The sequence below is a fragment of the Amblyraja radiata genome, chromosome 7, assembly GCF_010909765.2.
Source record: "Amblyraja radiata isolate CabotCenter1 chromosome 7, sAmbRad1.1.pri, whole genome shotgun sequence".
NCBI classification, from domain to species: Eukaryota; Metazoa; Chordata; class Chondrichthyes; order Rajiformes; family Rajidae; genus Amblyraja; species Amblyraja radiata.
In genome coordinates this window covers 65,297,666-65,322,599 of record NC_045962.1, presented here as the reverse complement: position 1 = coordinate 65,322,599, position 24,934 = coordinate 65,297,666, and the positions used below count along the sequence as shown (strand labels likewise).

General features: G+C 40.6%; 1 protein-coding gene across 1 annotated transcript in view; it reads left to right on the top strand.

The window, feature by feature from the left end:
• Positions 1-24,934, top strand: part of lrp1b (LDL receptor related protein 1B) — a 1,292,371-nt gene that overhangs the window by 286,917 nt on the left and 980,520 nt on the right. The window contains exons 4-5 of the mRNA XM_033023505.1: positions 9,497-9,616; positions 12,367-12,495. Of these exons, the coding sequence (XP_032879396.1) occupies positions 9,497-9,616; positions 12,367-12,495 (249 nt within the window). The remainder of the gene's footprint in view (positions 1-9,496; positions 9,617-12,366; positions 12,496-24,934) is intronic.

The following is a 24,934-nucleotide window of genomic DNA, read 5'->3' as shown; positions in this document are numbered from 1 at the left end:
AGGGGTGGCCTGATAGAAGTATGTAATATTATGAGCGGTATAGGCAGGGTAGATGGTCAGAGTATTTTTCATAGGGTATAAGATGTCAAACACTTGAGGCCACAGCTTTAAGGCAAGTGGGAGAAAGATTAGAATATACTTTTTTTTTTTACAGGAAGTAGAAGTCGAACAGTGTCAATGTCTGGAAGTAGTGGAAGAAAATATGATAGCAACATTTAAGAGGCATTTAGACAAACACATGAACATGCTGGTAGTGAAGGAATATTGAGCACATGCAGCAGATGTGCAATTTAAAATGGTATCATGGTCAGCAGCAACAAAGGGCCAAATCATAAGCTATTTTACCAAATGCAGAAGGTGTTTATTTCCATGATTGTTAATATTTCTTAAATCTTTTTCTGAACATTTTTATTGAAAGCATATCATCTTATAAAATTAATAAGCTTTTTTTGATGTAATATATGTTTTCTGTTTGGTTTTCATTCATCCTTCACTTGCTGGTACACAGTTATACTATTCCAGAGTGCAAGACTTCTATTTTTATCCAAATGCATTCTGCCACATAATCAAATCAAGTTACATGTTCAGAACCACAACTTTAAACGATGGCTTAAAAACATTATTTCAGTCAATTACTATCATACAGCATTTCAAGGCAACACTGCAATAAGATTATGCCATCCGCTGAACAATTTTAGTTTTGTACTGGTTTCAAAATAATTGTGGATAGCAATAATCACAGGTTTCTGTTCCTGCAAGTACCCACTGTGCTTTATAGCACGAGTTCCACAGCTTCTCTGATCCTTGTTGCCTCAACTACAATGCCTGATAGATCATCTTGGATTTTCCCTGCAGTGCTTTTAAGACCCACTCAAGAATTGTTATAGGGCAGATTTTACACATACAAAAATAAACTCAAAGGCATAGAAACAAATCCTTTGCATTTGATAGTAGACAAAAATTCTGGAGAAACTCAGTGGGATGCCTACTTTGCATTTAATAGATGGCAAGAGAAAACCTTATTGCTCCTCTTTTTATTTAATCCAGCAACATTATGTAATCCAGTGGAAAACGGCACTGCAGAGCCAAACGCACACCATGTTTTTTTTTAAATTGTCCTTGAGTAAACTTTTGCCTTGAACTTTCGAAAATGCCCCTTACAACCATTTTGAAAAAGAACAATTAACAATTGGCTTGGCAATTTAAATGCAAATTGGATAAACTCTTGTGGAGAATGTTAATGAAAATGTATATTAGAAACATAACTAGTTGGAAGAAAATTAATCTTTTCCAAAAAAAACCTTTAGTTTTCCTTGTGCTCTCTCAAGTAACCATCCCTCTGTAAAGATTCATTGCCAGCCATATCACATTTGAGTAATGGAGACAGGGGTTCAACAATGATTTTTCATTGTGCAAATTGCAATCATATTCAAAAATAGTAAACTATTAACTTGAATGAACGGAGATTGGTCCTTAAAACATGTCTCAGTGTTCAACCTTCAATTATTTCAGGAAAACAAAATTAGGAATTCAGTCCATCACTGCACATTACTTTCATTTATTTTTTAATTTGAGCAGAACAGTTGAAACACATTTATCAAACTGAGAAGCTGCCCAGATTATCTCAATAGCCATGTCATTATTAGCTGATGCTTCACCAACTGTTTGCAGTGTTGGCCCGGAGGTGCTGTGATCGAGTCGCTGCCTTACTGCGCCAGAGACCCGGGTTCGATCCTGACTACGGTTTGTGTCTGTACAAATTTTATACGTTTTCCCCGTGACCTGCATGGGTTTTTCCTGGGAACTCTGGTTTCCTCGCACATTCCAAAGGCATAAAGGTTTGTGGGTTGGTAAAATTCTAAATTATCTCTAGTCTGTGTAGGATAGTGTCAGTATGCGGGGATCGCTATGTGGGCCGAAGGGCCTGTTTCCGCTAATAATCTCTAAATTAAACTAAACTACTGATATCATCTAAAAGAGGAATTAATTTAAAACATATTAGATGCTGCAGTTCATGAAAGTGGCTCATGACCACTTTTCAAGGCAATTTTAGGGATGTGGGAATCAATACCAGGCTTGACAGTAATGTGCATGAACAGTTCATCCCATTAATAGACACTAAAAATAATGTCTTGCTTACAGGTTTAGGTTTAGAGATACGCACAGTGAAACAGGCCCTTTGGCCCACCGAGTCCCTGCTGACCATTGATCACCCTTTCACACTAGTTATCCCACTACATACTGAGGGCAATTTACAGAGGCCAATTAACCTACAAACCCGCACAGCTTTGGAATGTGGGAGGAAACCCACAGGGTTTCAGGGAGAATGTGCAGACAGAACCCAAGGACAGCATTGAATCCGGTTCACAAAAATGCTGGAGAAACTCAGCGGGTGCAGCAGCATCTATGGAGCGAAGGAGATAGGCAATGTTTCGGGCCGAAACCCTTCTTCAGACTGGTTCTGGTTCTCTGGTACTGTGAGGCAGCAGCTCTACTGCTCTGCCACTGTGCTGCAACTTACAAATACAAATTGTTTCATGTACTCCATGTTATACAGTTGACATGTTGTAAGAACTATGATTTTTGATAGTGAAACGATATATTTCTGACAGTTACATTATTATTTGTCTCCATTTCTTGATCCGTTTGAGGTACTCTGTTTTCCCATGATTTGAATTGAGGTTTTAAAGCCAAATTGAATATTTTCTACCAGCAAAGCTAAACTGCTAACTTTTCCAAAAAATAATGAAAACATGTTAACTTATTTCCCATTGGTAAAACTAAGAATTATTGCACAAAACCAGTAGAGAAGAATGTGTAATCAAATTGAAGGTCAGTTTTTGGTTGACAAAAACCAAACAAATATTAGAGCAGCATAAGGAACTTCTTGCTTAGACATGGCATATGGCACCTTATGAAAGGGCAACATTTCACACAGAAGACAAATATGTCATTTTATAGAGACCTGGTCCATTGGTTCGCTGGATGGATGTTTATTTCACAGCTGACATTCGCTTAACTGAGGAAAAATAATCTGCAGAGCAAAAAGAACTCTGAATACTTTGAGGGGTATTTTAAAGGCCTAATTTTACACATTTGAATTTGATATTGATCCCCACCTTGACGTTCAGTGCTACCAATCAATCCGTAAATATTCTGAGCATATTACAATTAATTCACTCTGTTCTATATATATTTGAATAATATTGTAACCCAAGCATATACTGTAACAATGTTCTTTGGAATCCCAAATGATTGTTTCTCCATCATCTTCAAAACTATTAAACTTGGTGAGGTGAAATGAGATGTAAACCGGTTAGCAGTTTTATTTCAGAACAAGTCAACAGATGTAATAATATTATAATGAGGCTGGACTATATGTTCAGGTGTGCCTATCTTCACATAATGATGCAAAAAAAGAATTAATGCTGCCATATCTTACACATACAGCATTACTTGATTTAATTGAAAAGGTTAATTTTATGATGCACTGTGAAAAATAGGCAGAGCAAAACATGCCAGTCAACTGCTCACCCCTTGCCTTTGAATAATTGCACATGAAAAACTGTAAGATTAAGGCAAATAACATGGGGGGAAACATTAAGACTGATAGATGTTGATGCAAGTATCCTGGCTGAGGCGATCAGTTTTGGGCAGCAAAAATCCATTCTATCTGATGCAGGGTCTCTTCCTGAAATGTTGATAATTCCATTTGCATCACAGATTCTGCATTGACTGTTGAATTCCACCAGCAGTTCGCTTTTGGCTCAATTTTTCAGTATCTTCAGAATTTTATGTCTTTATTCTTTGTACATGGGACTGAAGAAATGCCTTTCTTCCTGGTCCAAATGAAGAAAATGTGTTATATTTATCTTGATGGCACCCCTCTTGGGATCAGTTTAGAATGAAGGGGTGCATGAGAAAACCTACTACTCCCAGGAAAGTTGGTGCATGAATATGGAAATCCCAAACTTCATTAGTGGTGCTTGTTATGAGTGGTGCTTTTCACAATTCTGTTCCAAAACTTCAATAGGTTGCCAAACTGCCAACTTCAAGCCATTCCTCACCAAGTAAACCAAAGAAATGGCTGGAGATGATACAAATCCTTACCTGTCCCTCTTACGCCCACATACTGGCTTTCTTCCCTTTACATTCCCAGTCCTGATTCTGGTCTCAAACCAAAGTAACAGCATTCCTTTGCTTCCACAGTTGCTGCTTAACTCACTGAGTTCTACTGGCATTGTTTCCCTCTGCTGTCACATGCCTTCACACATTCCACTTTGTGCCAAATTTTCCAGTGGAATCTGAAACTTGCATTAGATGTTTTTGGGGCATTAAGCTGATGTAGTCTACTCTATTTGATGATCTCGAAATTGTCCCTTTCGTTAAGTAGCTCCAGATAATATGTTTAGGATTACAAGTAGAATAAACCTTCTCTTGATTAAACACAAAAGTCCTTATGCTCTTAAGTGCAATACTTTCACAACCTCACCATTTAATGTACTGACTAGAAACATTTTCAGAATACAAAAAAGTGCATATGTGTTAAATATAGAATTATAGAACAGTTGCAAAAACAAATTAGTTTTTTCTCTTGTATCACTTCTAAAACAGTTTTTATCCACAGATAAAAACAGTTTTTATCCACGAGTAGTTGCTCTACTCAACAGCCAAAAATCTGTAGCCTCCCTTTGATCTGATATTTTGCTGGTTCACATGCTTGATCAATGGTGTTTTATCATTAATGTTATTATTATTAATGTTTGGTGTTTCCTGAGTCATTCCCGACTGTCAATGTATGTCATGTTGTTACTTGTGGGCGGAGCACCAAGGCAAATTCCTTGTATGTGAATACTTGGCCAATAAACTTACTTACTTACTTAACACATCAGTTTAGTGCTTAGTTTATTATTGCCACATTTACAGAAGTACAGTGAAAAGCTTTCGTGTGCATTCTATCCAAACAAAGAAAAGATTATACACGATTACAATCAAGCAGTCCACAGCGCACAGATAAAGGATGAAGGGTACAACATTTAGTGCAAGATAAAGTCCGATTAACAATAGTTCAAAGGTCTCCAATAAGGCAGGTGCGGAGGTCAGCCAGCGCTCTAGCTGATGAGAGGACTGTTCAGTTGCCAGATAATAGCTGAGAAGAAACCCTGAATCTGGAAGAAACTGTCCTTGAATTTGGAGCTTGGGAAAAGTTTTAATTTGTTGTTCTCAAAGAAATTGATGGTGACATACCGATAATCTCATAAATAGGGTGTATATTTTATGTCATTTAAACATTATACATGCAAGGAACTGCAGATGTTGGAATATTGTGCAAAATACAAAGTTCTGGAGTAACTCAGTGTGTCAGGCTGCATGTCTAGATGATGTGGAGAGGCAATGTTTCGGGTCAGGACCCTTCACATAAAACAAAATATTGTATCTTTCACATACGCGTGTGTGCATGTTTGGTTTACAGAACTACTTAAAGATAAAATGAAAATACTGTGTGGAATTGGAGAAGCTTGACCTGAGTTTGCAAGGTTGTTCATAACCATGGGAAATGAAATTAAAGAAATTATAATCCCAGTCACAAGGATTTCAACCCGTCCAGATGCAGAAACTGTTATGTGCGAAAACTGAAGCACAGAAGTTATAAATTGAGTAAACTGGACACCACTGAATAAATTAATTGTTATAAAAGTAGCAAAAGGAAATTAATGAATTTACAGATCAATGGGTAACATGGCAATAGGCATGAGTGATTTCATAAATTCACATACCAATGAGCAGTAACTTGATTGGAGCCAGTATGTTAAATTAGTACAATAGTGGGCATCGGAGACGAGAATTGCTTTTTCAAATTAATCGAGAATTAATATCAAAGCACTGCTGCCAATGGTGTTCTGAAGGTTTATGCTAAAGATAACTGGCAGGATAAGCGACAAGTAGATGGTGATAAATCTAAGAGCACAAGCTGCAAGATAGAAAGATGGGATGGAAGACAGGCTGAAATGATGTGAATGTGTTGACAAGAAGGCTGTAGAGAACAAAGGATGGGCAAGAAATATTATTAACACTCTGGCTCTGGTCCCACATCCAAATTACATGCTGGTTTGTAAGTGAAATGACCTTGGTAAAATTACCTCTAGTGCGTTAGGGAGAGGATGCAGAAGTGGGACAGGCTAGGATTAGTGTGAACAGGTTGGTGCTTGGATTCAGCAGTAGATGGTCAGTGTGGACTAAGTTGGCCAAAGGTACACAAAATTGCTGGGGAAACTCAGCGGGTGCAGCAGCATCTATGGAGCGAAGGAAATAGGCGACGTTTCGGGCCGAAACCCTTCTTCAGACTGATGGGGGTGGGGAAAGAAAGAAGGAAAAGGGAGGAGGAGGAGGAGCCCGAGGGCGGGCGGATGGGAAGGTGGGAGGAGACAGCTAGAGGGTGAAGGAAGGGGAGGAGACAGCACAGGCTAGCCAAATTGGGGGAATTCAATGTTGATGCCATAAGGACGCAAGGACCCCAGACGGAATATGAGGTGCTGTTCCTCCAATTTCCGCTGTTGCTCACTCTGGCAATGGAGGAGACCCAGGACAGAGAGGTCGGATTGGGAATGGGAGGGGGAGTTGAAGTGCTGAGCCACTTTTGAATAAGTTGGCCAAAGGGTCAGTTTCAATGCTCTGTACAATCAAAATAGAAAGGTAAGAGGCCAAAAGTCTGCCATACTCGCTCGAGCTATTTATTAAGAACATGGCTGATCCTCATTAATACAGCACTGAAATAAGCTCTTTGACCAAACTCATCTATGCCAGCCAAGATGCCTCATCTAAACTAGCCTCATTTGCCCTTGCTCGATCCATATCATTCTAAACATTTCCTAACTATGTACCGGACCAAATGTGTTTTAAACGTATAAATCATGTCTGCCTCCATTAATTTCTCTGGCAAATTGTTCCAAATACCCACCATCTGTACGAAAAAGTAGGCCATCAAGTTCCTATGTTAAATATTTCCCCTCTCACCTTAAACCTTCTTTGGTGCAGCTGGTAGTGCAGCTGCCGAATAGCGCCAGAAACATGCTGTAGTTCTAAACTAAACGCTACCATCCAATTTAATTTTCTATTTCATCCTCATATCCTTTGATTCACTGTGTTCAACATTTATCAATCTCAACCTTGAATATACTCGAGAACTGAACATTTACAAATGCCAAAAGTAAAGAATTCAAACTCTGCTATGTTCTGAGTAGAGCAGTTTCTTCTTATCTCAGCCCTACATAATTGACATTGTGTTCCCTATTCTAGGAACGTTAATTCCTGACAGTATGAGCCAAGTGCAATGTTGATGAGAGAGTGTATGCCTGGAAGCTAGTTGAGGCGTGAGATTAACTTTTGTATTGTGCCAGACAGTGTACCTGTGGAAAGTGTTTCCTGTTGCAGCTGTACTTGCAGCTGTACTGCCTCGGGAGCATCCATGATTCCGAGACCATACTAGACCCGAAACGTCACCCATTCCTTCTCTCCAGAGATACTGCCTGTCCCGCTGAGTTATTCCAGCTTTTTGTGTCTATCTTCAGCAACAACAAGCATGAGTTAATCTTACATTGCAATCCACAGACTATTTTCAAGGATTATCAAATATAGCCTTCATTGTCTTTTCCAGAAAGATCATTAGCCTGCATAATTATGTTCAAGTCAATTTGCACTGTTTGCTTTGTTGACTGCTGCAAATCCTCCTCTATACAGTAGCAAGCAATAAAAATGTACAGCTGCCTTCCATTGTCCCAAACGAATCAATGTCCACTGTAACTAAGTCAATGGCAATTGAAGTAGGGCCAGCTACAAAGGTTGGTGTGGATGATCGATAGTTATCTCAAACACTTTACAGATTAGGTTGTTACATTCATTTATTTTATTGAATGGAGAGACATTTTTGTGGAATTGTGGACACAGACTTGTGAAAGATTGATGTGATGTGAGAAGATGATGAAATATAAATAGTCCACAGAGTTTATGCTCATATAGTTTACTGTAAATAACAAAAAAAAACATTGGGAAAATTAATTCCCATCTCCTTGACATTTTGCGTTAGTGGGGATAATATCTCATAATCTTTGATATGTATTAATTATGCAATAATTGAATTTTATGTTTACTCATGATCAAGCATCCATTAGGATGAATGGGACAATAACAGAAAGAATGAAGATTTCCTGGCCATAAGATCTGGATTCATAGACTTGCATTTTTTGGGGAAGAGGGATGGGTGTGGCACTGTAGGACTGCCTTGTTCCAAAACAGTGCATTTTGACTGCCTATACAATTATGCATACCGTATCAGACCATATTGTTTTCCTTTCTGACCTGGAAACAGATTATCATTCCTTCAGCATCACTGGGTAAAAATCCTAGAACCACCAGTCCAATTGTGGGAGTACCTTCAAGCATAGGGCAACATATGTTGATTTTGCCAACAACATTCATATCTAGAGTCGATGAAAATTGAAATGAATAAATCACATGGTGAGGACAGTTGCTCCCATAAGTAGATGAATAAATAGATATTCCCCTTACCTCCAGCATTTCTGGAAGAGTGGACAAAATCAGTGCAGATCAAACTGCAGAAGTGCAAAAAGCGAAGGAAAAGGAAATAAAGCTTTTAAATTAAAGTCAAATCCATCTTGGCAAGTTAGGGAGGGGGGTATTTTTCCATCTACATTTCTGTGAGGAATATTTTCCTGAGGATTTCGATTCTGAAAATCTATCACTGCACCAGCAACAATGCCTCCCTATTTCTAGACATGCAAGTTAGCCTTAAGCACTCAGACTGGGCTACAAACTATGTTAGCCTTTCCCAATCTTAATCCTCCCACTGACCCATGAAGCATTCATTGCTGCCAGCATTTTCAATTAATAGACACTGCCCAAGACTGCAAGAAATTGCAAAGAGTTGTAGATGTAGCCCAGTCCAACACACAGATCACACTTCCTACCATTGACTCCAACTATACTTCACGCTGCCTCGGAAAAGCAGCCGACATAATCAAAGACTTATGCCACCCAGTCATTTCTTCTCCTTGCTCCTTTCCAACAGAGGGCAGAGAAAGTTGAAAGTTGAAAGCATGCATCACTAGACTCAGGAACAGAGGAACAGACTCCTCTGTTATCAGGCTTCTGAATGTTCCTTCCATAAAGTAGGGTACTGTCTAATTCAGCTATAACACATTGTAGACATTGGACTTTGTCTGTGGACTGATGCACTGCAATGTTGAGAACTATGTACAGTACGCTTTGCTCTAGCTATTTTATCTGAGTTTGACGATTGTATTCATGTATTGTCTATCTGATCTTTGTGGATAGTAGGCAAAACAAGCTGAAGAAAAAGTGCAAGACTATGGATCCGAATCTTATGCCCAGAAATTCTTCATTCTTTCTGTAAGGATGCATTGTTTTTTTGTTTTCAAAGGAAATATATGTACTCAAAACTTTATATGTTTCCTTTCAGAATTTGCATCCTCCTGTGCCCGAGCCCAGTGTCAGTATCGGTGTGCAGTCACAAGAAATGGTACAACTTGCTACTGCAATAACGGTTTTAATATAGCACCAGATGGGAAAGGCTGTGAAGGTCAGTTAACTGTTTTCTGAAGAATCATTATTCATGTATAGGTATTGTGCAATTTAAGTCATGTTTAGCCAGAAATAGTTTGATGCAATTTATGGTGGTGAAATATTAATCTTCCTGTGAACTTTCCCGAGTTGCTTTCATTGTGTTTGCCTGGAGGTGAAATCAAGCTGCAAAACTAACTTCCATTATTTAAACCAAGTTTTCTTTAGCTCGTGAAGTTTCTATGAGCCTAGATACCAAGCCCTGAATAAAGAACTACTACCAAGTTATGATTATAGGTGTTGAAAAGCCAAATATTATTAGAGAAAGTTTAACTGAGTTGTTTTTGCACAGGCAAAAAACACACCTGATTATAGTGTTTTTAAACTATGGCCATAATGGGGATCTTGAAGATAATGGACAGGGATTGCACAATTTGGCCAAGAGTGCAGTTACCACATGTATGACTTGAAGCACACAATTGCTATTTAACATCTTTGGAAAGCCCTTTTAACATTAAATCATGGTAATGTAATCTCACACTGAGTTTCTTCATTGATGAGGTTCTACTGGGAACATTTTCTTTAACCATATAGAATGAATTTGGATGACACAATTCTGGACTGCTTTGAAGAACCTCAAGGCACTGAGGTTTTTGGATCACTTCAAGGTACTTTTTCAGTGAGGCATTTCTCAACCACATATATTTAGTCCTGCATTCACTTTTGGGATCATTAGATGAAATTTTCCACAGTAGAGATTGTTTCCTGTGTTGGCCATGACTTATTGAGCACATCTAAAAAAGGTGAATCCTAATCACGTAAAATTCAGGCATACTATAACGGCATCGTTGAGTGTGATCTTCCCGACCAGAAATACACAACGATTCCTTTAGAACGATTTGAAATTGATCTTTTTATTTACTGAGGAGGGAGCAATTTAAATCTGCTACGTCTGATCTTAGAGCAGCTCAGTGATTGATTCAATATCACCCAGAATTATATTGATGATAGTATCTTTTAAGAGTCTAAGGCTCTTTCATGTTACTACATAGAAGTATCTGAACATGCCAGCCTGCTGTGCATTGTTGTATAAAGCTAGTAACAAATGTTACATTTACCCAGGAAACATCTCATAAATATCCAGGTGGAAAGAAATCAACTGCGTGAACCATTGGAATTTCTAGCTTGAAACTATTTTTGTATTCTATGAACTTTTAACACACATTTTTCTTTCCTCATGACAAAATTTAACATCTGTAAAAAAATAAGAAAGCAAGTGTCATACTTCTGCCAACTAAACCATGATATTTATAACAGATCGAGCTCTTGCATACATCATTGCGTTATTGTGCTCAGATAAAAATTCATCTACCTGATGTTAGCTCTGTAAAGAAGGTTTCCTCAGCTACTGAATATTTCCACCATTTTTAAATATTTATTGCCAGTACCCCCAAAGCTTTTGTTTATATCATCTGATTGCAAGTAGCATTATTGCATTTTGTTTCAGATTTTAACATTTTCTGTTCTAGCTTCCAAAATACCACATCAGAAACCCAATGAAAGCAAAATTTCCATAACAGAAACGTTTTATTTATTATAACACAGTGACAGATATGAATCATTTGAGTAATATAAAATCCAAATGAGACCTTAATCTTTTCAATTAAAACCTCCTGAGTGTGGCATTCCCCATTTTTGAACTATAAATCTGAGGTTCCGAGCCCAGGAAAATTAGAGTAGCACAGTAGTAGAGTTGATGCCTTACAGTGCCAGAGACCTGGGTTCGATCCTAACTATGGGTGCTGTTTGTATATTCTCCCTTTGACCACTCTAAAGATGTACAGGTTTGTAAGTTAATTGGCTACCATAAACTTGTAGGAATTGTTCCTAATGTGTAGGGTAGTGCTAGAATTTGAGATAATAGCTGGTTGGTGCAGACTCGGTGGGCTGAAGGGCCTGTGTCTAACATTCAAAGCTTTAGAATAGCAAGATATTTTGTTGTGTTTAAGCCACCATTTTTTCTACCTATCAATTTAATAAAGATGTTGGGGAACACAAGAACACAAGAATCTTGGTGAGACCACACCTGGAGTATTGCATACAGTTTTGGTCTCCTAATCTGAAGAAAGACATTCTTGCCATAGAGCGAGTACAGAGAAGGTTCACCAGACTGATTCCTGGGATGTCAGGACTTTCATATGAAGAAAGACTGGATAGACTCGGCTTGTACTCGCTAGAATTTAGAAGATTGAGGGGGGATCTTATAGAAACTTACAAAAAATTTAAGAGGTTGGACAGGCTAGATGCAGGAAGATTGTTCCCGATGTTGGGGAAGTCCAGAACAAGGGGTCACAGTTGAAGGATAAGGGGGAAATCTTTTAGGACCGAGATGAGGAAAACATTTTTCACACAGAGAGTGGTGAATCTCTGGAATTCTCTGCCACAGAAGGTAGTTGAGGCCAGTTCATTGGCTATATTTAAGAGGGAGTTAGATGTGGCCCTTGTGGCTAAAGGGATCAGGGGGTATGGAGAGAAGGCAGGTACAGAATACTGAGTTGGATGATCAGCCATGATCATATTGAATGGCGGTGCAGGCTCAAAGGGCCGAATGGCCTACTCCTGCACCTATTTTCTATGTTTCTATGTTTCTAATACCTCTATTTTGATACAGATCGGCCATTGTACACAACTGATTTATGATTGCAGGACAGTTTCTAGGACATGCCATACATATATGTACCAATTTAACTTCTTATTTAACTCTGACAGATTTGGATGAATGCAGCATATATGGAACATGCAGTCAAACATGCATGAATAGCAATGGATCGTACATCTGTGGCTGTGTCGAAGGCTACTTGATGCAACCTGACAACAGAACTTGTAAAGCCAAAATTGGTAAGAAATGAACAAATTATACTTTACTTTAAATGTTACCATTAAAATTCAAATACTGATGAAGTATATTTGATTTTGTGGTTCAACATAATTAGTAGCCCGGTTATTATTGGCCGGAGCAAAGAAGATGAAACCGTTACAATCCTCATCTTGAGATTTGCAGCCCAAAAGACCACAGTTATCGATTGACAGGAAAAGTTTACAAATTGAGCAGAAGGGGGAAAAAAATGTAATTTATTTTATTGCTTTCCCACATAAGCCATACATTTTTTCTTTTCAAAAAGCCTTCCAGGATATATTATCCAAATTGAAATATCCAAATGTCGCGGAAATGACGCTCAAGTGGGACAGGCCCTTAATTCTGCTCCCAGAACTTATGAATTTACCTTTTCTTTGCTTTTGAGGGTTATACCGTCAAGGCTGTGTTTAATATTCACCCCTCATTATTTTTGAATGGTGAGAGTGGATCTTCTGATGTGACAATGGTTTTCATGGAAACAGAATATCTGACTATTGGTCGTGATCATGGCGGGTTTTTTCGAGTTTGTTACAAATATCATTGGATTACATTTTTTTTTAAATTTGATCACTGTGAATATCTTAATTATTTGAAAAATAAATATTGTGCTATGCAACTGGAGGATGACACTCTCTATCGAAAATTCTTCAAGTATTTAAGGTATAAATTTATAGGTCAACTGATCTTCAATTATGTCAGCAATATGAATGCATAATTTAAGATGAATTGACATTGGAGTAACGAGTGCCTTTCTCGGCTTTGATATTAAATGCCTAGAGGGGAAATAGTTATTTTAAAGTACTGGTAATGGTGCTGCCCCACCTCCAATAATCCTGGTTTGATCCTAAATATCAGTACTGTCTTTGTGGAGTTTGCATGTTCTACTCATTATCATGGCCAGGAAAATAAATAGGGAAATGGGATTCATGGGATTTCTTTGAGAACTATCATGGACTTGGTGAGCCAACGGTTTGTCTTCCACATCAAATGGAAATATGAATCTAATTCAAACTAATGAGGAAATAATAGGATGAAAGATGCATTTTTAGATTTCCTGAGCACTTGTTCAAGTAAAAAATAACATATTTAAGGAAAAGATAATTATGCAAGGACCAAGTAAAAAGGGTTATGGTTGGAAGCAGTAACATATTTTTTTTTGTGTGGAAAGATATGATGACAAGTTTCTTGGGGCCATAATACAACTCACTTTTATTTGCCAGACCGAAGCTGAGAATATATATTTTTGAAAGGTTATATAATCTCCAAATTGAAATAAGAAAATATGATACACCTTAAATCAGAATATATTTACTGGAGCAATGGACCATTAATATGGATCACCAGAGACGGCAGCTAAAGAAGATAGAAACTGCAACATAGTTTACCACTTTACACTTTCGATAATAAAATATTACTGAAGTTGCATTACAAAGGTCTCTTTTATTGATGAGGTGCAGGCATTACTGGCAAGGCCAGCACTCCTTTACTTGTTTTGGTTAGTACATTATAACAAAGACAAACAAGCTGAACAAATTGATTCAGATTTCACCAGGGAATAATAGTTATGAGAACCGAGGAACTGCTGACACTGGTTTAAACGAAGGACACAAGTGCTGGAATAACTCAGGGGATCAGACAGCATCCCTGGAGAACATGGATATGTGACATTTCAGGTTGGGACCTTTCTTCAAGGCACAGAAACAGGCCCTTCAGCCCACAAAGTCTGTGCTGATCATGGTTCCAAGATAAACTAATCTTATCTGCCTGCACATGATCCTATCCCTCAATTTCCTGCATATCCATGTACCTATCTAAAAGACTCTTAAAAGCTACCATCATATGTATTTCCCAAACCACGCCTGGCAGCCCATTACCAGCACTTAACTTCCTCAGTGTAAAGTAAACTTGTCCCCTACATCTTACTTAAGCCTTGACTCTCTGACCTTAAAGCCATGCCCTCCAAACTTTGACATTTCTACCCTGGGAATAAGGTTCTGACCAAAATATGTCTCTCACAAATTGATATACTTCTAACAGGCTTTCCTTCAATCTGTGTTCTAAAGAAAACAATCCAAGTTTGTCCAACCTCTCCTTGAAGCTTATCTATACATATATACATATATATATAAAAGATATATTATATTATTATTATTATTATAATAAATCGTAGTGCTATCGTGTACCGTTTGTGTGCAAAGGGAAAACCCATGCAAACCGATAGACATATACATATATATACAGATATATATACACACACACATATATATATATATATATATATATATATATATATATACATATATATATACATATACATATACATATATATATATATATACACATATATACATATATATATACATATACACATATATATATATATGTGTGTGTGTATATATATCTGTATATATATGTATATGTCTATCGGTTTGCATGGGTTTTCTATTTGCACACAAACGGTACACGATAGCACTACGATTTATTATAATAATAATAATATAATATATCTTTTATTGTCATTGCACGTCAGTGCAACGAGATTTAGTATGCAGCTCCACTGATGTACAAGAAAGGTAAATAAATACAATACATAAATAAACAAGCTGAATTGATTGACGTGACCATCTGAGGGAGACTGTCCAAAGGGGGTGGGTGGGGGGGCACTCATTAGGGCCGGTTCAGAGCCGCTATAGCTCTTGGGATAAAACTGTTCCTGAGTCTAGAGGTTCGGGCGTAGAAGGCCTTGTAACGTCTGCCGGAGGGAAGTAGTTGAAACAGACCGTGGCAGGGGTGTGATGAGTCCTTATGGATGCTGAGGGCCTTCCTGAGGCACCGCGTGTGGTAGATGCCCTCCAAGGCTGGTAGCTCTGTCCCGATGATCCGCTGCACTCTGTTGACGACGCGCTGAAGTGCTCTCCTCTCCGCCTCCGTGCAGCTGAGATACCACACAGAGATGCCATACATTAGTATGCTCTCTGTGGTGCAGCCGTCGAACGTTGTCAGCAGCTGTTTGAGCAGACCAGTCTTTTTTAATGTCCTCAGGAAGAACAGTCGTTGCTGTGCCTTCTTGACCAGCGTGGCGGTGTTTGTGAACCATGTGAGGTCTTCTGAAATGTGAGTGCCCAGAAACTTAAAGCTGGACACTCTCTCCACACTTTCCCCGTAAATGGAGATTGGGGCGTATTCTCCAGAATGGGACCTCCTGAAGTCAATAATCAGCTCCTTGGTCTTGGAGGTGTTTAGTGCCAAGTTGTTATTGGCGCACCAGTCCGCCAGGTTCTGCACCTCCGCTCTGTAGTTTGTTTCATCACCGTTGGTGATCAGCCCAATCACTGTTGTGTCGTCTGCAAACTTCACGATGGTGTTGGTGTCGAATGCAGGGACACAGTCGTGAGTGAAGAGGGAGTAGAGCATGGGGCTTAGTACACAACCCTGTGGTGTGCCGGTGCTCAGGGTGATGGTGGAGGACAGGTGCGGGCCCAGTCTCACTGCCTGCGGTCGCTCCGTGAGAAAGTTCAGGATCCAAGCGCATATCGGTGAGCTGAGGCCTAGCTGGTGGAGTTTGGTGGTGAGCTTGGTGGGGATGACCGTATTGAATGCAGAGCTATAGTCAATGAAGAGCATCCTCACATACGTGCCCTGTCTGTCCAGGTGAGTCAGGACAGTGTGAAGGGCCAGAGAGATTGCCACCTTAGTCACCATTCCTCTGTGCTGCAAGTGAAACAAGTTTTGTTCCAAACAATGGATTATTTTAAACATTATTAAGGTTTGCGCAGATTGGTCTCCTCTCCTGTCAGTCACGGCCACGTCCGGGACAGCGACGGCCCTTCTTAATTTGCTGCGTATGCTGTCATTCACCGGCGGCGCCCGCCTCACCCAGCGTTGCCCGGCGCGACGACCCGAATATAAAGCTGAAGGAGCGGAGTAAACACCACTAATGGTGGAGAGCGGGTGGGGCTGCGTCTGTGGGCGCTGACGATCCAGGGCCTGGGCGCTGAGGCTGGTTCAGAGGCCGACGGCTACAACCTTGAGATCCTGGGGAGATGAGGAGGGAAAGTGGGGGGGTTGAGGGAGAGGAGGGGGATTGATCGAGAGGAGGGGGTAGAGAGGGACAGGGGGGTAAGTGGGGGAGGTGAGGAGGGAGAGTGGGCAGGAATTAGATTTCTCCGCAGATCCGTGGATTTTGTGGTTTGGTGGGGCATTGCCCCATCATCGCGAGGCTTCACCGCTGTCGATGCCCCATTTCACGCCTCCATGGCGCCGAGTGGGCGAGCGGTTGAGCCCACTTCACGGCCTCCGAGGTGCACAGCTGTGGGCGCCGTCGGACCCGCGATTCTACCCGCGAGTCTCGATCTGGGGTACTATGTGGCAATCCAGGAGGCATCGAGACCACGGCGGTGAGGCCTCACGGCAATGGAGCCTCGGCGACGGTGGGGCCTCGCAGCGGCGGTGGGGCCTTGAGGCTGTGGTGGGGCCTCGCGGTGTCGATGGGGCCTCGCGTCGGTTCTGCGGAGAAATATATCTCTTCCTCTTTTTTCATTTTTTTCCTGTCTCATGTCTGGTGGGGGAGGTAGGGAGTGGGGAATAGAGGGAGAGGAGGGCAGTGAGGTGGTGAGGAGGGATAGTGGGAGGTGAGGAGTGGGGGATAGAGGGATGGGGGTAGGATGGGGAGAAGGAGTTATGGAGGGAGGGAGGAAGGGAGTGACAGGGTAGGGGAAAGGAAAGGGAGGGAGGGAGCGGTGTGGGAGGGATTGGGAAGGGGAGGAAGAGAGGGGAAAGAAGAGGGAGGATGAAGAGGAGGGGGAGGGAATGCTGGGGGATGAGGTGAACTTAGACTCGCGTGCGCAGTTAGTGGCAATGGGTGAGTGGTGGAATATTGCGTTGGGGTTACGGGTTGCATTGGGGGAACAGGTGAGTGGTGGATGGGGGAAGGGGGGTGGGGGGGAGGGACTCCACTCAGTGGCCATCGGCCGCGGCACCTCACAGCACCTCCCGACTCCACACAGCGGCTTTCCCGACTCCACACAGCGGCTTTCCCGACTTCACACAGCGGCTTTCCCGACTCCTCACAGCGACTTTCCAGACTCCACACAGCGCCTTTCCTGACTCCACTTGCGGACTCAATCAGCACACTTGTTTTCTCAGCCCCGCCTCCGGGGTTTTATTCTCCGTGGGTGTCGGAAGGGGCGTGACTGATGGTGAGAAGACCAATCTGCTGATGTCACGATTTTTTAAACCTTCATAACTTTTCTCATATTTCACCGATCGGAACAAAACCTGGTGTCTTGGAGTAGAGGAGAACGGTGAGAAAGGTGGCAAAAAAATCCTGGTGATATACCATAGCGTTTTTGCACACATTTAATTACAATGCAGACAGTGGTCAAGATGAGAGTTTTAGTATTAGTATAGAAGATAGATAGATAGCTATATGATATGATTATTGAGGCATCCAAGGGTATAGCTACCAGCAGTGGGAGAATATTAGCATCCCAATTACTTAATAACTTTGTTACTTTGCACAATAAACAAAACAGTGACCGTTTAAGCTAAATACTCAGAGGAACAATTCCAACCAACCACTGTGGAATTATTATTTTTCTGAGTAAATAATTTCACCTAGATTATTTCACCTTGAAAAAACAGTTTGGTAATTAAATAATCTCCACCTTAGTCAAAAATGTAAAATAACCTTCATGGTCTATGTGATAAAATGGTCAGTCATGAAGCATTCCACTACAGTGGAGACAACAGGAAGGATATCTCACACTGTGGTTGGTATTGACTTATTCCATGGAACTGTGAGAATCATTTGCCAAATGAACTTATTTTACAGTGCATTCAGAAAGTATTCAGACCTCTTCGCGTTTTCCACATTTTATTTTAAAATTGATTAAATCCATTTTTTTAATCATCAATCTACACACAATACCCCAGAATGAAAAAGCGAAAACAGGTGTTTAGAAATTTTTGCAAATTAATTAAAAAGAAAAAACTGAAATATCACATTTACATTTGTATTCAGACCATTTGCTATGACACTCAAAATTGAGCTTAGGTTCATCCTGTTTCCACTGATTATCCTTGAAATGTTTCTACAACTTGATTGGAGTCCACCAGTGGTAAATTAAATTGATTGGACATGATTTGGAAAGGCACACACCTGTCTATATAATGCCCCACAGTCGACAGTGCATGCCATAGCTAAACCCAAGCCATGAAGATAAAAGAATTGTCCATAGACCTCCGAGACAGGATTGTGTCGAGACACAGATCTGGGGAAGGGTATAAAACAATTTCTGCAGCATTGCAGATCCTGAAGAATATAGTGGCCTCCATCATTCTTAAATGGAAGAACTTTGGAACCACCAGGACTCTTCATAGAGCTGGCCACCCGGCCAAACTGAACAATTGGAGGAGAAGGGCCTTGGTCAGGGAGATGTCCAAGAACCCGAAGGTCACTCTGACAGAGCTCCAGAGTTCATCTGTGGAGATGGGAGAAACTTCCAGAAGGACAACTATGTCTGCAGCACTCCACCAATCAGGCCATTATGGTAGAGTGGTCGGACGATAGCCACTCCTCAGTAAAAGGCATATGAAAGTCTGCTTGGAGTTTGCCAAAAGGCATGAGAACCAAGATTCTCTGGTCCGATGAAACCAAGATTGAACTCTTTGGCCTGAATGCCAAGCATCACGTCTTGAGGAAACCTTGCTAATACCTTACCTACGGTGAAGCATGGTGGTGGCAGCATCATGCTGTGGGTATGTTTTTGAGCGGCAGGAACTGGAAGACAGGATCGAGGGAAAGATGAACGGAGCAAAGTACAGAGAGATCCTTGATGGAAACCTGCTCCAGAATGTTCTGGACCTCAGACTGGGGCGGAGGCTCACCTTCCAACAGGACAATGACCCTCGGCACACTGTCAAGATAACGCAGGAGTGGCTTCATGACAAGTCTGTGAATGTCCTTGAGTGGCCCAGCCAGACCCGGATTTGAACCCGATCGAACGTCTCTGGAGGGATCTGAAAATAGCTGTGCATCGACGCTCCCCATCCAACCTGACAGAGCTTGAGAGGATCTGCAGAGAAGAATGGGAGAAATTACCCAAATACAGGTGTGCATCATACCCAAGAAGACTTGAGGCTATAATCGCTGCAAAAGGTGCCTCAACAAAGTACTGAGCAAAGGGTCTGAATACTTATGTAAATGTGATATTTCAGTTATTTCTTTTTTAAGTGAGCCATTAATGTTCTCTTTCTAAGGTAGCAGAAATCATACAACTCCTGCATTAACAACGTATTATTCTCCTGCATCAGAATGGAGATGAGGTGGGTTAATATCTTTAGCCAGAGGGTGGTTCATTCCCACAGATGGCTGCCATTAGGTATTTTTATCGTAGAAATTGAGAGGTTCATGATTAATAAGGTTGTCAAAGACAATAGACAATAGTTGCAGGAGCAGGCCATTTGGCCCTTCGAGCCAGCACCGTCATTCAATGTGATCATGGCTGATCATCCCCAATCAGTACCCCGTTCCTGCCTTCTCCCCATATCCCCTGACCCCACTATTTTTAAGAGCCCTATCTAGCTCTCTCTTGAAAGCATCCAGAGAACCTGCCTCCATCGCCCTCTGAGGCAGAGAATTCCACAGACAAATGTTATGGGGAGATGGCAGGAGAATGGGATTGGGAGATAAAAGTAGATAACTCCTGATCAAATGGCAGATCAGACATAATAGGCTAACTCTGCTCCTAAGTCTTATGGTCTTATGCATTGTGCAGCGCTGTGGAACAACTGGTAGAGCCACTGCCTCTTAACGCCAGATACCTGGGTTCAATCCTGGGTGCAATGCTGTCTGTGTGAAGTTTGTAGGTTCTCCCTGAGATCAGGTGAATTTTCTCATGGTGCTCCAGTTTCTTTCTACATCCCAAAGATGTGAGGATTTGTAGGCTAATTGGTCCCTGTAAAACGTAGAACCTGTGAATTGACGATTGATGGTCAGTGTGGGCGTGGTGGGTTGAAGGGCTGTTTGCATGCTGCATCTTTAAATGAAAAACTGAAACTGTAGCTTGTGAAGTGGTGCTATGCATGTACTGCAGAATTATTGAATTTGTCAAGTTTGCTCAGACAATGGATTGCAACAATCTGCCATGGCATGCTTCCTTTGTGAATACTCATATCTTCATGAACCACAAAGATTTTCATTCCTTTAGTGTGTCGCTCATTTGCCATGATAGGCATAGATTCTTAGATGTAAATTCATGATAGGCTGAAAACTGTCAACATGCATTTATTTTGTTCAGTCTATCAATAATCTTATGCCAGAAGCTTGATTTAGGATGGCTGCTGGCCAATGTTAGCTCTTCGGAAGATTACCCATGTTGCAATGGCACTGGAATTATGCCTGCTTTAAAGAAGACATTGTCCATGTTAAAAATATCGGATCGGAGCTTGGTCAAATAAGGAGGGATTTTGGAAGCAGATGCCTCAACAGTCAAAGGCATGGCCATCAACAATGGAGCCATAATACCTGATGAACAAGAAACTGAAATTGAACGTGCCCCAATTTGTGGGGCTGGAGGAGGTTGTAAAGTACTATACACAAGTACAATGAAGCCACCCACAAGCGCAACAGGTAGTGCAAAGAGGAAAATCACCAGAGCTCAGAATCTATTTTGTAGTATTGTATTGTTAAATTTCCACAGAAAGAGTCCAATGTCAGCTTTTGGGAGGATTGTTCAATGATCCTATGGTGAAGGGGAAGAACCTGTTCCTGAGTTTGATTTACATGGGAATTTCTTAGCACATTCAAATATTGCCCTTTAAGTTTTTTCAAAAATGATAAATGTTTTAATACACCTCGGTGTATTGAAGGTCAAAGGGGAGAAAACAATATATAGCAGCTCAGAAATGGGATGTGATGGCTAGCTCTGAGGAAAACGGATTTCACAAGTACATCATGCAGCTTGATGTGAGATGACAGATTTTTAATGAGCCAAGACATCCATATAATCATGTTCTTTTCATCCGTGAATGTCTGTCAAGTTAGCTTGTCCCTCAGCTGTCTAGTAACCATCACCTATTGTCAAATTCATATGGCTCCATTCAACCATGTGCTCACTGACTTCCAAAGTATCTCAGTTCAGTGTAACCTTAATGTTAATATAAAAGCACCCTTATTTTTAAATCCTGCCATGGCTTCACACATCCTTAGCTTTATGATCTGATTTAATCAAACAGCACACTAACAAAACAAATTTACTGTACCTCAGAACACATGAAAATACTAAACTAAAACAAAACCAATTTAAAAGTTAGAATATAGAGTAATGAATGATTACACCACCAGAGGCCTGATTCAGTGTTGGATTGCAAAGTGCTATCCAGCCTAATATCACTTTTCATCGTTTGTTCCCACCCTACGTAGATTATGGTAGAAAAGTGATAATTCTAAAACCTTTCACAGTTAGGTGACGATATCTGGCTTTTCGTTCCAGAGATTGATGCAGTGTACAGGTGAAAAACATTTTTCCTGCTCTCCCTCTAATCTTTCTTCTCAGGTTCTATCTATCCACTGTTATGTGAGCTTTAGTACATCATTTGATAAGGACCACCAGGTAGGCTGGTTCAAGGTTAAGGCACGTTGGTCTAATATGGGGAACTCAGTGATTTGGATTCAAACTCTGTAGAGCACCAGGTGACTGCTTTCCTCCTGTCTAAGGGAATAGAAGTGGGCAATAACAACATTGAGGCATGTCACCCTCTCCCTCGGAAAAACAAGAGTGACAAACCGACCATAATAATGTTTGCGAACAGAAAGCATAGAACAGCACTGCTAAGGCAAGGAAACAAAAAGTGAAGGGATCGGATGTTTTCTTGAATGAACATCTGACGAAAAAGAATGCAGAGATCGCCAGAAAGGCACGCTTCCTGAGAAAGCAGAGGAAGATTCAATCTACATGGACGACAAACTGCAAAGTCTTCATAAAACGGAACGGAACACCTGAAGAGGCTAAAGTGCTGGTCATCAGAGACATGGAGGAATTGGACAAATACCAGTGAGACCAAAAGAACTGGTATTGGAATGGAATGGAATGGAAAAACGAGGAACAAAATAAATACACGACATACTACCATGACAAGTTCTGAAATAAGTAATTTATCTCCATCGGGAGATAATGATGAACCACATACAACAAGGATGACAGACTATGATAAACTGGGTTTGAAAACTTTTGAATATACTGAACATAAACCACAAGATATGGAAAATGATTATGATCCAATAAATAGTTTCTTCAACAATATCAACAACAATTGCTGCTACTACACAGATGAATGTTGTCAGATCATGAAATATCTATTATCCACTTTAACAGCAGAAGCCTATATGCCAACTTCCAAAACATCAAAGAATATATGTCAATTCAAGAAACCATTTAATATAATAGCTATATCAGAGACTTGGATCAGTCCTGAGAAGGATGTGGACTTTGAGTTGACTGGATTTGAACTGAATTTTATGAACAGGAAGACAAGAGCGGAGGAGACGTGGCTTTGTACATGGATAAAAACTTCAAATATAAGGTGTTGGAAAGCATGACAACAGCGGATGATAATGTGCTAGAATGTATCACAATATAAATCTGTATGGAAAAGAAGAAAAATGGAATTGTGAGCTGTATATATCGAGCACAGGGATCTAATATTGAAATATTCAAGGATTGGATGGAAGAAATATTTAGTAAAACATTCCAAAAGGTTATGTTCATCTGTGGGGATTTCAATATAGATCTGTTAAATCCAAATAGCATAACATGACAGAAGAGTTTTTTAATGCAGTGGAAAGCATGAGCTTATATCCAAAAATCACTAGACCTAGTAGAATTACATCTCACTGTGCCACGCTAATAGATAATATATTCACAAATGTTATGGAAGATAATACAGTGAGCGGGTTATTAATAAATGACATCAGTGACCATTTGCCAGTTTTTTTCAATTTATGACAATAACTATAAGAGGGATAAGAATGTCAATAACCTGAAATACAAACAAGTGAGGACGGAAGAATCTTTGGAAGCATTTAGAAACGAATGACTATCACAAGATTTGATAATAATATACGAGGAAGAAGATATTGACAAAGCATATGAAATATTCTTAAAAATATTCACAACATTGTATGACCAAATCTGTCCAATTAAACAATACAGAAAACAAAAATATATAGATATCCCATGGATTACAAAGGGATTGCAAAGTGTTTGCAAAATTCATAAAGTATATAGAAATAAAAAGGCAGAAATGAAATATAAAACATAAAAATAAGTTAACTAATATTATGAGGATCTATAAGAAAGAATACTATAATGAAATATTAGATACAAATAAAAACAATATTAAAGGTATATGGAGTGTGTTAAACTATTATTAGAAATGGATCTAGAAACTCAAGTTACTTGTTTAAAACTGAGGAATTTGGTTTGTAAATTGGGCAATTTATCAGTCAATATAAGCAGGACGGCTCTTAGGGAATGGCCTTGTGAGGGAAGTGTCCTGTGAGAAAAGTGCGAGTCTTTGGCTCAAGAGTCTTTGACTCAAGAGTCTTCGGCGATGAGGCTGAGGAGAGGAGGCTACGCAAAACGCTGGAGAGGGAGAGACGAAAGAAGGAGATGTCAGGCAAGCTGATTCAGTGTGATGCTTGCAGTATGTGGGAGGTCAAGGACACTGCTGGTGCCTCTGGCTGCGACAAATGTGAGAAATGCATCCTGGTACAGCTCCTGAAGGACCGTGTTGGGGAACTGGAGAAGCAAGTGGATGACCTCAGGTTCGTCCGAGAAACTGAGTCGTTCCTCGACAAGTCCTACAGTAAGATTGTTACACCTATGGTACTGGAAGAGAGAAGGTGGGTGATGGTGAGAAAGGAAGGGAAACATGGAATGCAAACGTCCCCGGGTGTTGAAACTCTTGTGAACAGGTTCACCCACTTAGAAGCTGTTGAGACAGAAGACGTTATTACACTGAGCGGCGGACTGGCAAAAAGGGCTGTTGAGCCAAACCAAAGAGGCCAACGTCAGACAACGCCATTGCAGTTGAAGACTCCATTGTGAGAGGTACGGACAGGGGTTTCTGCAGGAGCAGACAGGATTCGAGGATGGTGTGCTGCCTTCCTGGTCCAAGGATCCAGGATGTCACGGACAGAGTGCAGAAAATCCTCAAGGGCAAAGGTGAACAGCCGGAAGTGGTAGTGCATGTCGGCACAAACGATGTCGGAAAGAAGGGGAAGAATATTCTGCAGCGTGACTTTAGAGAGCTCGGAAAAATGCTGAAAAGCAGGACCTCCAGGGTGATTACCTCCGGTTTGCTTCCAGTTCCTCGTGCTGGCGAGAGCAGGAACAGGGAGATACGGGACCTGAATGT